This window comes from Cnephaeus nilssonii, assembly GCF_951640355.1.
Source record: "Cnephaeus nilssonii genome assembly, chromosome: 8".
Classification (NCBI taxonomy): domain Eukaryota; kingdom Metazoa; phylum Chordata; class Mammalia; order Chiroptera; family Vespertilionidae; genus Cnephaeus; species Cnephaeus nilssonii.
This window is the reverse complement of record NC_137079.1, coordinates 56,444,708-56,458,456: the sequence shown is the minus strand read 5'-3', so window position 1 is coordinate 56,458,456 and position 13,749 is coordinate 56,444,708. Positions and strand designations below refer to the sequence as shown.

Sequence of the window (13,749 nt, the reverse complement as noted above, 5' to 3'; positions counted from 1 at the left end):
CAATTTGCAATTGTTTGTCCCTTAAGATCATTTGCAATTTACAGTTTGGAAATTAACTTTGTTGCATTCTTTCTCCATCTCTTTGCTGGCATTGCTCCTTCTGCTTTGAGTGACCATATACTTTTAAACCCACTTCAAGTTCAACACAACCAGCCAAGGCCTCCATAAAGTCCTAATCATTTTTTTTTTTTTTTACCCAGGTCCTTCTATGAAATTTAATCCTACAGCTATTAAATTATTTAGTAAAAATGATCTGATGATATATTGTTTCTCACCCTGTCTACGCTGTAAGGGCCTTGAAACAAAAAGCATGTCTTACTCTTCTTTGCTCTTCTTCCAAATACTCAATCCTTGTTAATAATCCTATATAATAAAAGGCTAATATGCAAATTGTCCCCTCAACCGGGGGTTCGACAGGGAGTTCGCCCAGGGCGTAGGGCCAGCCAGCCAACCGCCCGTGGCCCCTCCCCCCAGCCAGCCTGATGGGGCAGGCCAGCTGCACCCCACCCATGCACGAATTCGTGCACCGGGCCTCTAGTTAATTACAAGACCCTGGGTAACTTCAAGTACTTTTCAGGCTTCAGTTTGTTTTTCTATAAAATGAGGACATTCATCTTGATGATATCTAATGTCCTTAACCAACCCAGAAGAGTAGAGATTTTTTGTCTTGTTTCATTGCTATATCTTCAGTGCCAAGAACAGTTCCAGCACACATTCTAAATATTCAATAAACACTTTGCACTAAATTAAACTGAAATGATGATAAATCCAAGTGGACAACCTTTTCTACACAAAAGTCAAGTTAAGAAAAGTGTATGGGCTACTTTTTTATCCTTCAAAAGCAAAAAGTTGCAAGTTCCATGGGGTGGTTCGTTACTGGGTTTTGGAAAGGAGTCTAGGAATCCCTTCAGAGAGATCAGTCACTGCTATATAAAAATAAAACATTAAACTATATATATGAAGAATGTAACTTTCAAGAGGAAAAAACATAGCTTCCCAAGACTTAAAGGAGTTCATGAACTAAAAAGACATTTCAAAACTACACTGAGTGGCCAGATTATTATGATCTCTGAACGCATAATAATCTGGCCACTCAGTGTATATCCTATATAATAAAAGGCTAATATGCAAATTGTCCCCTCGACTAGGAGTTCGACAGCAGGCAGGCCGGCCAACTGCCCATGTCCCCTCCCCCTGGCCAGGCTGGCCAGACCCCACCCATGCACGAATTCATGCACTGGGCCTCTAATACACACACATACACACACACTCTGAGTGGTCAGATTATTATGCGTTCAGAGATCATAATAATCTGGCCACTCAGTGTATATAAATAAGAGAGTATCAATGAGTAAAAAACCCCTACTCTCTAGCTACTAAAATGCAAATATCTAGATACCAGAGAAGTAGCAATCTGGACACTGCATTATAATCTTTTATCATGAAATAGATTAGGGAACATTACAAAGTTTAGGTAACTCATCACTATGCCTATTATTCAAGAATACTAGCTTCTAAATAAAATAAAATAAAATAAAACCACAGAATACTTTAACTTACAATACACACACACACACACACACACACACACACACACACACACACACACAAACTAGTGGCCCGGTGCACGAAATTCATGCACGGCGGGGGGGGGGGGGGGATCCCTCAGCCCAGCCTGCACCCTTTCCAATCTGGGACATCCTTCTCGCAATCCAGGACCGCTGGCTCCTAACTGCTCACCTTAACTGCCTGCCTGATCACCCCCAACTGCAAACTGCCCCCCCCACCAGCCTGCTTGCCCCCCAACTGCCCCTCCTGCTGGCCTGCTCGCCCCCAACTGCCCCCACCCGCTGGCCTGATCGCCCCCAACTGCCCTCCCCGCCATCCTGCTTGCCCCCAACTGCCTCCCCTGCCAGCCTACTTGCCCCCCAACTGCCACCCCTTCCGGCCTGATTGCCCCCAACTGCCCCCCCATGACGGCCTGCTCACCCCCAAATGCGCCCCTGCCGGCCTGCTCGCCTGAAACTGTCCCCCCCTGCCAGCCTGCTCGCCCCCAACTGGCCCTCCTCTGCCAGCCTGTTGCCCCCAACTGCACACCCCCTCCAGCCTGATCACCCCCAACTGCCCTCCCCTCCTGGCCTGATCACCCCTAACCGCCTCTGCCTCGGCCCCGCCACCATGGCTTTGTCCAAAAGGACATCCGGAAGGTCTCCCAGTCTAATTAGCATATTACCCTTTTATGTGTGTGTGTGTGTGTGTGTGTGTGTGTGTGTGTGTGTGTGTGTGTACACACACACACTTACATACATACATACTAGGGGCCCGGTGCAGGAAATCTGTGCACTGGGGGGGGGGGCGGGGGTCCCTCAGCCCAGCCTGCCCCCTTCTCACAGACTGGGAGCCCTCAGGGGATGTCCTACTGACGGCTTAGGGGAGCGGGCCTAAGCTGCAATCTGGCCCCCCTCTGCGGGAGGCGACCGGGCTGATCAGGGGAAGGCGCCAGCTCCATCACCCCGCTGCTGCAGCCACTGCCAGCCACCGCAGCCGCCAAGGTGTTTTCATCAACACGGACTCCAGTCCCTTCACCATGAAAAAATGACAACTTTCTTTAGGCATTTTCAAGATGTGTCTTTCATAGGACACATGACATTTTTTTCTTTTTCTTTTTTAATCCTCACCTGAGGGTATGTTTCCATTGATTTTTAGAGAGTGTGGAAGAGAGAGGAAGAGACAGAGAGAAACATCAATGTGAGAGGGACACTTTGATTGGTTGCCTCCTGCATGAGCCCTGACCTAGGCCCCGGCCAGGAAGGAGCCTGTAACCTAGGTACATGCCCTTGATCAGAATCAAACCTGGACCCTGCGGTCAGCAGTCCGAGGCTCTATCCACTGAGCCAAACCAGCTAGGGCAGGATATGACATTTCTTAGACCCTCCAGCAGCGGACCTTCGTTTTTTCCTCTAGGAGTGTGGTGGAAAAACCCTAGATCACCTTCTTGGATTCTTATAACCCATTACTAAGAACACTGCAAGTGGCGGAATACAGGGAGCTTAGCCAATGAGCGGTCAGAAAAGGTGTTTATGCTCGAACTGGTTTGGCTCAGTGGATAGAGCGTCGGCCTACAGACTGAAGGGTCCCAGTTTTGATTCCTGTTAAGTGCATGTACCTTGGTTGGGGGCACATCCCCACTGGGGAGTGTGCAGGTGGCAGCTGATCGATGTTTCTATCTCATCGATGTTTCCGACTGTCTATCCCTCTCCCCTCTTCTCTGTAAAAATCAATAAAATATATTTTTTTTAAAAAGAAAAGAAAAGGTGTTTCCTCTGCAGCTCATGCGCAGAGGACCCCCTGCGTTGTGTCCACTGGGCTAGGAGCGTGTCTCCGCTGCTCGGGGAGGCACACCCCCCAGGCCGGCAGCCCCACGTTGTGGGCGCCGGGCTGGGGGGCGTGGACCTGGGCCGCAGCTTGGCGCCTGAGCACATGGCCGCGGGGAGGGAACATCCGCTTGGCACCTGTGCCCATAGGCCTGGACTGGCCGGGGGTGTTCTGGGACCCCGGCCACTCAAGGCCTACACGCGGGCCTACAGGCTAGGAGCGGCCTGGGTCCCAAGGATGTTCCCAGGACCCAGGCCGCTTGGCGCCTGTGTATGCAAATCAACCCACCATCTTTATCGGGTTAATTTGCATACTCACTCCTGATTGGCTGGTGAGTGTGGCGGAGGTGCAGTCAATTTACATGTATCTCTTTTATTATATAGGATATATGCGTTCAGAGATCATAATAATCTGGCCACTCAGTGTATATCCTATATAATAAAAGGCTAATATGCAAATTGTCCCCTCGACCAGGAGTTTGACCAGCAGGCAGGTCGGCCAACCGCCCATGTCCCCTCCCCTGGCCATGCTGGCCGGACCCCACCCATACACAAATTCATGCATCAGGCCTCTAATATATATATACTGAGTAGCCAGATTATGATGCGTTCAGAGATCATAATAATCTGGCCACTCAATGTGAGTGAGTGTGAGAGTGTGTGTGTGTGTGTGTGTGTGTGTGTGTGTATAAAGAATTTACAAAAGTTTTAAGGAGATAATGTGAACAGCCTAAATCTTTTTAAAAAACTAACCAGGATGGTATATGCTAATGCCTTTATTCTTCATAAATCTCCCTAAGGTAAGCAGAAACACTCAAACATCATCTGACTGATGACTCTACTCAAATAATACCTATTTAATAGCTATTGCAATATCTTAATATTTAGCTGTATCAATCAGGTTTTAAGTTTCCTCTCTATTAGTCCTCTCACAAAAATGGAAACTTAGAAGAAGAATCACTAAAGGGTTTACTCAACGTTATTTACAAGAAAGAGATAAAATTTTACATTTATGTATTTATTTACTTTATAAATGACAGAAGATACTGGATGGATACTAGTATTGAGATTTTCCATGCCCACAATAAAAAAAAATATTTTTTTTAGTAATATCTGATGATGAACAATCTTCTATTTTTCCTAAGACTTCTCTGAATCACTGACCTCTAAGGATTCTGCAGCAAAAATCATTATGAACTAGGGAGAGAGAACAAAACTAAAATGCTGTTCTTTAAACAGGTCCACTGAAGTTGACTGAAAGTTATATTTTGGAAATAATTGCTTTCCAGAAAATATTCTTTACAGGTAATTTCTTCCATAAATAGCCCACTGCCATTAGTGATTTTTCATAAATTAAATTAGTGGTAACTATATTAATAAATTATACTATCATTTCCAAGAATGTCCCCCTTTTATCCTAAAGCTATATAAAACATGCTAAAGAAATGAAAACAGTAGCAAAAAAATACTAGAAAAGTTTTGTAAAAACTTCAAATTTGTACAAGTCCAAATGTCGACATAAACAGATCCTAACATCATCAGCTTTGTATACCTCCCCAGAACTGCTAAGAATAAAAGACTTATATTGTTCATTTATTCCTCAGCTACTTATCAAGGAAAATAAATCTAATCAAAGTAAATATTTACATACTGCTAAATTTAGTAGCATAGACTAAGGGACACAAATTTAGAGAAAAGGGAGGTATCATATGAAAAAATGTGGAGGTTTCACAGAAGAGATTAGTGATTTTTTCAATCTTTAAAAGAATGACTAGAATTCAGTTAGGCAGACGGAAATGCACTGCAGAAAAATCACCACCAAAAAATTAAAAAATTAAAAAGAGGCAGGAAATAGCAGAAAAAGATTCCTTAGAAAAGCAAGGTCTAACGCAGACATAGTAACAGAACCAGAATAATTGAGGTATGATAACCTGTGAACCAAGCTAAGTCATTTAGCTGAGGAAATGAAGGTTACTTTAAGCAACTAACATTAAAATAAGTCTGAAAGTAGGATAGTGGCAGAGTACACTAGATGAAGGTATGGCAGCTCTGAACTGCATCCATAGGCCAGGGGCCTGAAGGTGGTAGAGAAAGAGATGACTGCAAACACAAGCAATGACTCTAAAGGCTTTTAGACTACACAAACTGGAAATTGGTGGTATTACTTTCAGAGGTAAGGCTAGGAGAAATTAATTTCTGTGGGAAATAATGAATCATGTTAGGGATGTTATGCCTGAAGTAATGTTGAGGTGTCCAAGAGGGAAATCTGATTTAGTGAATGAAATTCATATTCAAATATCTAGAACTGCCCAAGTTTTACACAGGAAATAAGGAAAACAATATACTGAAGAAGCAGTAAAGAAAGCAGGTCAGCTATCTCATGGGGTGTTCATGAAGTCAATTACCCATTTAATCTTCATAATGGACTAAAATAGGAGATCCAGATTCAAGTAACTCAAGTAACTCAAGTGTATAGGTCAGCCAAAACACTATTTGGGCCTTATCTTCCTTTAAGGTGAGGGTATAGAAATGGGAAACATTATCTAATTCTAATATACTGTGTTTCCATATACCTCAAATAAGACTAAAGATCAGGACATTATTTCATACCTAACCAGAAAGGGAAAAAAAAGCCACATCTACACAAACTAGAAGATTAGTCCATAAATGATCTTAATTTAATCAGCATTTGTCTCTTTATTAAAAAATAAAATGGCTAGATGTACTGTCAGGCTATATACAATAGCTATTAATTATAAATAAAAATACTACATTTACATAATCTTTTCGAGTTTATAAAATACTTTTAAAATAAAATTTATTTAATCCATCACAAAACTTTATGAGCAATATAAATATTACCATCACCATTTATGATGAAGAAAATGGTTCATAAAGATTAACAGCACTGCCCAATATCATGCAGTTAGTAAATAGAGAGTCAAAGCTCACACTCAAGTACAATTCCTAGTTCATGGCCCTTTCTTTTAGACTGCCCGAGTTTTCAAAATAAAATGTAAAAAATATCTCTAAAGAAAATATAGTAAATACAAAAAAAAAGAAAGAATGAAGCACATGGAAACTATAGTGAGCAGCAAGTATTAAAATGCTGATGCAAAAAGTAAAAAAAGGTAAGCAAATATTTTTCTTTTCAGCAAATGGAAAGCAAAATGGTAGGAATAAGAGATACAGATACTATTAAGAAGCAAAAGTTTGAAACTATGAAAAAATTAAAAAATTAAGATGCCATCTGAAAACATTTATGAAGCCAAGACAAACACATCATGCTTCTTCTTACCTTTTCAGTTGCTGAAACAGATGGCTTTGATACAAAACCCAACCTGTCCTTCACAGATAATTTAGTTACATTCTAAAAAAATTAAAATGGACATATTCAGTGTTTCCCTAAACATGTATGTCTGATGGGATTATGAACATTCTGATTCTACTAGCATATACTGACTTTGTAAGTATACTGATGTTAATCACAAAACCTGGATCTTTTTTTCAAAGAGAGACAGAAAGAAAATGTGTATGGAAAAACAAACAGTATGTAATATTAATCATGAAAAACTATGATGTAAAATAAGATGTCTAAGCCAGGTGGTTGCTCAAGTCCCCTCCATTGATACAGAACCACAAATTCTTAAAATCCTATGTTGACCAATAGAAAGTTTGAACATTGTAAATATTAGGTTTGAGTAAATAAAGGTGTTCCTGCTTATTGAGCTTAAAAATGAAAGTCATTCTTTCCTAAAGTAAGTTTTATTTTATAGCCAATACATTGCATTTGCTGATGATTTGGAATAATAGGATTGGGTGGGGGTTTTAAGTAACTAATAATTTACCAATTTACATTCTGCATGCTTATTTTAACAGAATCTCAATCTATCACTTTTTAAATAGAATCTCAATATATTACTTTTCAGGAAGACTACTGGAATAAGGTGTCATCCATTAGCTAAGTAGGATAGTATATCCTAACTTTATTTTATACAAATGCTGAAACATCTGGAGACAAAGAAAAGCTAAGTTTTAGAGACTGAAGGTATAGAAATAAGAAACTGCCACTCAAGTATGGAAGGGAGTGGGAAGGGAATGACATATGGAAAAGAAAATCCAAGAGTCAGGAATAAGTGATGCAAAGTTCTGAGAGCGTAATAAGTAACTTGAATCAGTATATTAAGCATGTTACAACCTGATGGTATAAGCCTTCCTGTCCCAATAGCTTTCAGTTCAGGCTACTGCATAATTATTTCTGAAATAGAATTCTAGTTAAGTCAAAGATGATGGGAAAAATAAGATTTAGTACACTGAACTTCACTTTTCAGGCAGATTTGCTGGAAAATACCTCCTCCACAAAGTGAAAGAGAGTTCTTTCTTATCAATAAGTATTAACTAGAGAGAAGAATTTAATATTCAAATAGTATAGAAAAAGTAGAATGTGAAAATGTTATAATAGTAACAAAAATATGTATAGACTATCCTATTTCTGTATAAAATACATACAGTTAACTATAATTCAAATCACCAAGGGAAACTAATTTACTCAGAACCTACTATGCAAAAAAACACAATAAGACGACTTTTCATTTACCTGAGGAAGGTCTGAACTGGCACTCTGGGCTTCTGTTGGTTCAATAGTACTTGTAGGTACTGGACCCAACCGCTCTTTGACGGACTGCTTCAAAACAGGCAAAATGGGCTGCTGGACTAAAGGCTGCATTACCTCAGAATAAGAAAAAAAAATGTTAAATGTTCACGAGCATCGAAAATAACCTTTGTTATTTTGTTACTAAATTAATTGCCCGTGCAGAGAAAGTCTTGAGTGCAGCTTGTAATCAAAACCTAGCCACCTTCCAAATTTCTTCACGTTTTCCTTTGCACATAAAAACTTATTTATAAAGTAGGGGAAAAATTAAAATCTACACTTCACTACCTTCTTTCTTTCTTTTATTTTAATGAACAGTATATAGAAAGTTAAAGAAACAAACTGCTGTGAGACACCTCTATGAGCAATTAATCTAACATTACATATTAACTGATTCACTGACTGAAAGTGAGATGGAGGAAAGGAGAAAGGGAGGGAGGGAGGGAAAGATGAGAGGAAGGGAGAGCATTTCCAAAATGAACCCATAGTGTGACTTTGTGGAATATGTAAAGTAAAGCTATCATGTACTGAGTGTCTCTGATATACCTGGGACTTTTTTCTATATACTTTACACCTATATTGTAATTGTCTAATAAACTAGGGCTTAACTTCACAATAAAATGCAAGAAGAGAGATTAAATAACTTCCTCAAGTCTATATATTTAAAAGTGGTGGAGGCAGGATCTAAACTCAAAAAGTCTACCTGACTGCAATGCCTCTGCTCTTAAATACTATGCTTTCTAAGCGCTTTCTATGAGCATTTAATTTCACATAAATTTCTCTTACCTTTGGAGAAGTAGTTTGTAATTGCTGGGTGCCTCCTTCTCTGTGCCAATAAACCTTAATAAAGCGATTGTTTAGAACTGCTTCTGTACTTGATATTGCTTTCTTTGCTTCTTCATATGTTGCAAATTGGATAAGGGCACCTTCAGGATCACCATTATAGGCAACCTAAGGTGTCAAATATTAAGAACAGTGAATTTCCAAATGAATTTGTTGTTTCATACAGTAAAATTCCTCAACAAATAAAATATTGGTCCTCCTATGTAAGATTCTATCTTTATACTTCCTTAAATCTAAACTATTACCATAACCTACTTTCACTCCAGAAGAGTGCAAGAGGCAACCACTCAATATGTCTCTCTCACATCGATGTTTTTCTCTCTCTGTCTTTGCCCCTCTCTTTCATTCTCTCTAAAAATCAATGGAAAAATATCTCGGGTGAGGATTAACAAAACAAACAAAAAAAGAGTGCAAAAAATTTTAAGAAAAAAATAAATTTTACACATAAGTAAACTGAATTCAAAGAGCATATGATTCTGCAGACTCATTAGTAAGTAGTAGATACAAGGCTTTTCATTTCCAAATTTTTGTTCTTTTGGTTTTGAAAATTCTCTTAAATTTAATATTACCAGTGTAGTTAGTTGTGTGAGAAAAAATATTCCAGAAACTTTTTTGTCTAAATCTAAATATGATAGATCAATTAAATAGCCATAAAAAGATATTCACAAATAACTACAGGGTAATGTGTATAAGATGGGTCCATATCTTTCAAATATATACATTTTTAATGGTGTGCGTTGACTGACTAATAAGCCAGTAGATAGATACAGAAATACAAACAAAAAAATCTAGAATAATGCATGGTAAATTGTTAACAATGATGTAACTATATTCTGGGGATATATGGGAAGAGAAATGTAAGGGACACAAAGAATTGAAGTAGAAACATTTTTTTTTAAATTCTATATAAATTTCTATTGCCCTGCCACAACCAAGCATGCAATTTTCATCTATTTTATATTATTTTAAATGGCAATAAAACAAAATTTTCCAAATTCATCAACTTAAGCTGTACTCTCTAAAATTTATTATTTTTATGAGGTGATGACAAATAATTTTGATTAAAAAGAACTGAAAAAAGCCCAATATTATTTCAACACTTTTACATATTACACAATGTAAGCTCAATACTAAATAACCTTACAAGTTATATCCACCAAAGCCAAGGTCTAACTTTAGGTGAAGTCAAATACAAACTACACGGATAGTTATATTGAAAAATATTCAAAAATGGTCAGGAAAAAGCAAATGTTTCAGCTAATTATGGATTACATGATATCTGGGCCCCATCTGTTAAATGTATCCCATCACAGAGGCAGCAAAAATAATCTAACTAAAGCATCTTGTTGTAATGACTTGTTATCTCCCTAAATAATTAAGCAAAGACAACAGAATCACTTCATAGCTCTTACCTGTAAGTTAACCAAAGTTCCAAATCGACTAAAATGCTCATTAAGTTTGCTGATATTATTTAATTCTGGTGGAACTTTTCTAAGTTCAAGTTTGGTGTTTTCATTTCCAAACTGAACCTTTTTCTGGAAGCCTGGGCTGTTTGTTCTATTAAAATTTGGTCTGTAACAAAAATCAAGTTAATTAATACATTCATTTATATATCCTATCCCATTATCAAGTACAAAGAAATAACATTTTACTATTTTAAGTTCTATTTTTTAAAATTGAAATTACTGGTTGATCATGGACATTTAAATTTTCTTTTAAAAAAATGAAGTCTCCAAATTAGTAAATGTTCGCATCTTTCATGGAAGCCAACTGAGAAGGGCTCTTTCATATCATTTGTATTTGGCACTTTCAATCTACTCCTACGTAAAATTCTTATAAGGAAAGGTCCTAGCACCCTATTTCAGTCAATTTGCATATATAACCTTTGTTCCATTTCTGCAAAAGCTAGCTTACTGAAATGTATCCTATTTTAAAACCTTGATTAAAAGGTAAGGATGACTGTCTCACCTGCTTCTCAACCTAAAAAAACAAAAAATTCAAAACTGTAGACCACACATTTGACACTTGGAAAAAAAGGATAAAACTATGGCCCTGAGAGGTTACAATGCTTGCCTTAATCACAGAATTAAAGCCAGAGCCAGAACTAGAAATTAGCCACCTTTAAGTGATGTTACAAAGCTCTAAAAATGTGTGATCCTAGTCTCTCCTCAAACATGAAAGTTTATAAATGAATCATCATAAACACCCCAACATTCTGATTCCTTACCTCTTTCACTGAAGCCCTTCCTTTACAACTTCAGTCCCTATCCAGCCTTCCCCTTAGTCCCCACTGTCAAGCCCCCACCCAAAATCCCTTTCTAGTTCTTAACAGAAACTGCTCCAAGGATAATGCCTCTTCTCAGACATGACCCACACTTTCTTCCCTAATAACAAGCTCATGACTATCATTTATATGGGTAAGTAGAGGCCCAGTGCACGAAATTTGTGCACCGGGGTGTGTGTCTCTCGGCCCAGCCTTCACCCACTCCAATCTGGGACCCCTTGGGGGCAGTTGGACATCCCTCTCACAATCCAGGACTGCTGGCTCCCAAATGCTCGCCTGCCTGCCTTCCTGATTGCCCCTAACCGCTTCTGCCTGCCAGCCTGATCACCCTGTAAACACTCCCCTGACACCTGTTTGCCCCTAACTTTCCTCCCCTGCAGGCCTGGTCACCCCTGACTGCCCTCCCCTGCAGGCCTGGTCACCCCTAACTGCCCACCCTTGCAGACCTGGTCCCCCCAACTGCTCTCCCCTGCAGGACTGGGTCCCCCCCAATTGCCCTCCCCTGCAGGCCCGGTTGCCCCCAACGTCCCTCCTCTGCCGGCCTGGTCACTCCTAACTGCCCTCCCCTGCAGGCTTAATCGCCTCCAACTGCCCTCCCTTGCAGGCCTGGTCCCACCCAACTGCCCTCCCCTGCTGGCCTGATTGCCCACAACTGCCCTCCCTTGCCGACCTGGTCCCTCCCAACTGCCCTCCCCTACTGGCCATCTTGTGTCCACATGGGGGCAGTCATCTTTGACCACATGGGAGCAGCCATCTTGTGTGTTGGAGTGACGGTCAATTTGCATATTATCCTTTTATTAGATAGGATATTCAATGATATCTCTTAACATAAGGAGTATTTTATAGCTGGGGGAAGTGGAAAAATTGTGTCCTTAACCACTATACCATTTCTATATGAAAATGCCTTCCACGTACCAGACAACTAACTATCAAATTTTTAGAAAATTTACATTTTAGTGGGGTAATGCCTACAGAACAAAATTATATAAATTTTATTTTGAAAAATAATACTATACTGTCATAATACTCCAATTACCCTAAAAATTACTGTGTAAAAAAATTCCTCAATTTCCCCTGACAGCTTACTTATCAAACCAAGTCTTCTTTGTAGTAACTCCAGGCTCCCCAGAACCAATCGTTCTTTTCCTTGACTCTGAATCCACTACTATCCTCATACTGCTTTTATTAGGAGGCTTTTCTGTTTGAAAAGAAAATAAAAGAAAACAGATTAATATTTTCTGTTTATCATAGCTACACTTCCTTAAATTCATATTGAAAACAAAGTTCTGGCACTTTGTCCAAATATATATTTTAGAAGAAATAGAAATAAATGTACATTCAAATATAGTAGTATTCTAAGAGATTTTAATTTATTTCTAATTCACTTCAACCTAACTACAGAAGAATTAGTAATTCTCACATGTCAAATTAAAATATGACTCTGGCCCTGGCCAGGTGATTCAGTTGGTTGGAGCATCATCCAGCAGACCAAAAGGTTTCAGGTTGATTACTGGTCAGGGTACATACATAAGTTGCAGATTCAATCCCCAGTCAGGGTGCATACAAGAGGCAACCAATCAATGTTTCTCTGTCTCTTTGTCTGCCTCTCTCCCTCTTCCTCTTTAAAAATCACAGAATAAATATATCCTGAGATGAAGATTATTTTTTTAAAAAAAGGCTTTATTGAAAATAAATAAATAAAATATGACTCTGTGGACAACTTCTATGGGGGTGGGGTGGAGGAGGGTGGAAATCTATGTCACTGTTCCCCTTTACCATCACCTTTACCACAAATAAGACCTTTAAGAATTAATAACTTAGAGTTGTGATTGAAGTGAGTTGCTTATTTAAACACCAACATATTAATATAATTAGAACATACATGATTTTAAAAGGTAAATATTCAAGATTGAAATGCAGTGCCAGAGTTACTGAATATCTACTATCAACACTCTACATTTACTTAGGTTTTATACAGTTCTTTCAAGCTATTATTCCCAAATGACACCAAAGTTTAAAACATGCAAACCTTAATCCCTATAAAATATATAAAGATAGATTAAAAAGTGGTTGTAGAAATTCTATTCTTAGTATTTCTAAACACATAACTAACCAAAAGAACTTGGGATCTGTTTCAGCACAATCTCTCTCATGGCTACAACTCTCTCTAATCTCTATGCAGTAGATTGTACCAATTTATCACTCGTGAACTCTGCTCTGAGGACCAGTCCTAAATTTCTAACTTCTGGGTTTTCTCTGGCCATCTTCTGGAAATCCCATGGGTATACTAAAACTATGTACAAAATACAAATTATCTTCTTATCAATGTACTTTTTAAATATCAAACATTTAAATTAATGAAACAACCATATCCCCAATCGTATTGCTCCAACCTGCCTTCCCCTCTGGAAACCACCAGTTCTATCTGAGTCTGTTTCAGTTTTGTTTGTTCATTTATTTTGTTCTTCCGATTTCACATATAAGTGAAATCATATGGTATTTGCCTTTCTCTGACTGACTTATTTTACTGAGCATAATAACCGCTAGGTCCATCCATGCTGTCGCAAATGGTTAAGATTTCATTCTTTTTTAATATT

The 13,749-nt window shown here is 38.8% G+C and overlaps 1 protein-coding gene across 20 annotated transcripts in view; it reads right to left on the bottom strand.

Annotated features, from left to right (window-relative positions):
• Positions 1 to 13,749, bottom strand: part of RBM26 (RNA binding motif protein 26) — a 90,154-nt gene that overhangs the window by 27,723 nt on the left and 48,682 nt on the right. For 14 of the 20 annotated variants that reach the window (XR_013813904.1, XR_013813905.1, XR_013813906.1 and 11 more), the window contains exons 10-14: positions 12,239 to 12,350; positions 10,281 to 10,440; positions 8,812 to 8,976; positions 7,972 to 8,103; positions 6,673 to 6,744 (exon numbers count right to left, since the gene is read on the bottom strand). Coding sequence is in view for 13 of the 20 variants with exons in the window: in XM_079779588.1 (XP_079635714.1) it covers positions 6,673 to 6,744; positions 7,972 to 8,103; positions 8,812 to 8,976; positions 10,281 to 10,440; positions 12,239 to 12,350 (641 nt within the window). In the remaining 7 variants the exon portion in view is untranslated. The remainder of the gene's footprint in view (positions 1 to 6,672; positions 6,745 to 7,971; positions 8,104 to 8,811; positions 8,977 to 10,280; positions 10,441 to 12,238; positions 12,351 to 13,749) is intronic. The other 6 variants (XM_079779589.1, XM_079779592.1, XM_079779595.1 and 3 more) reach the window with 3 other exon arrangements.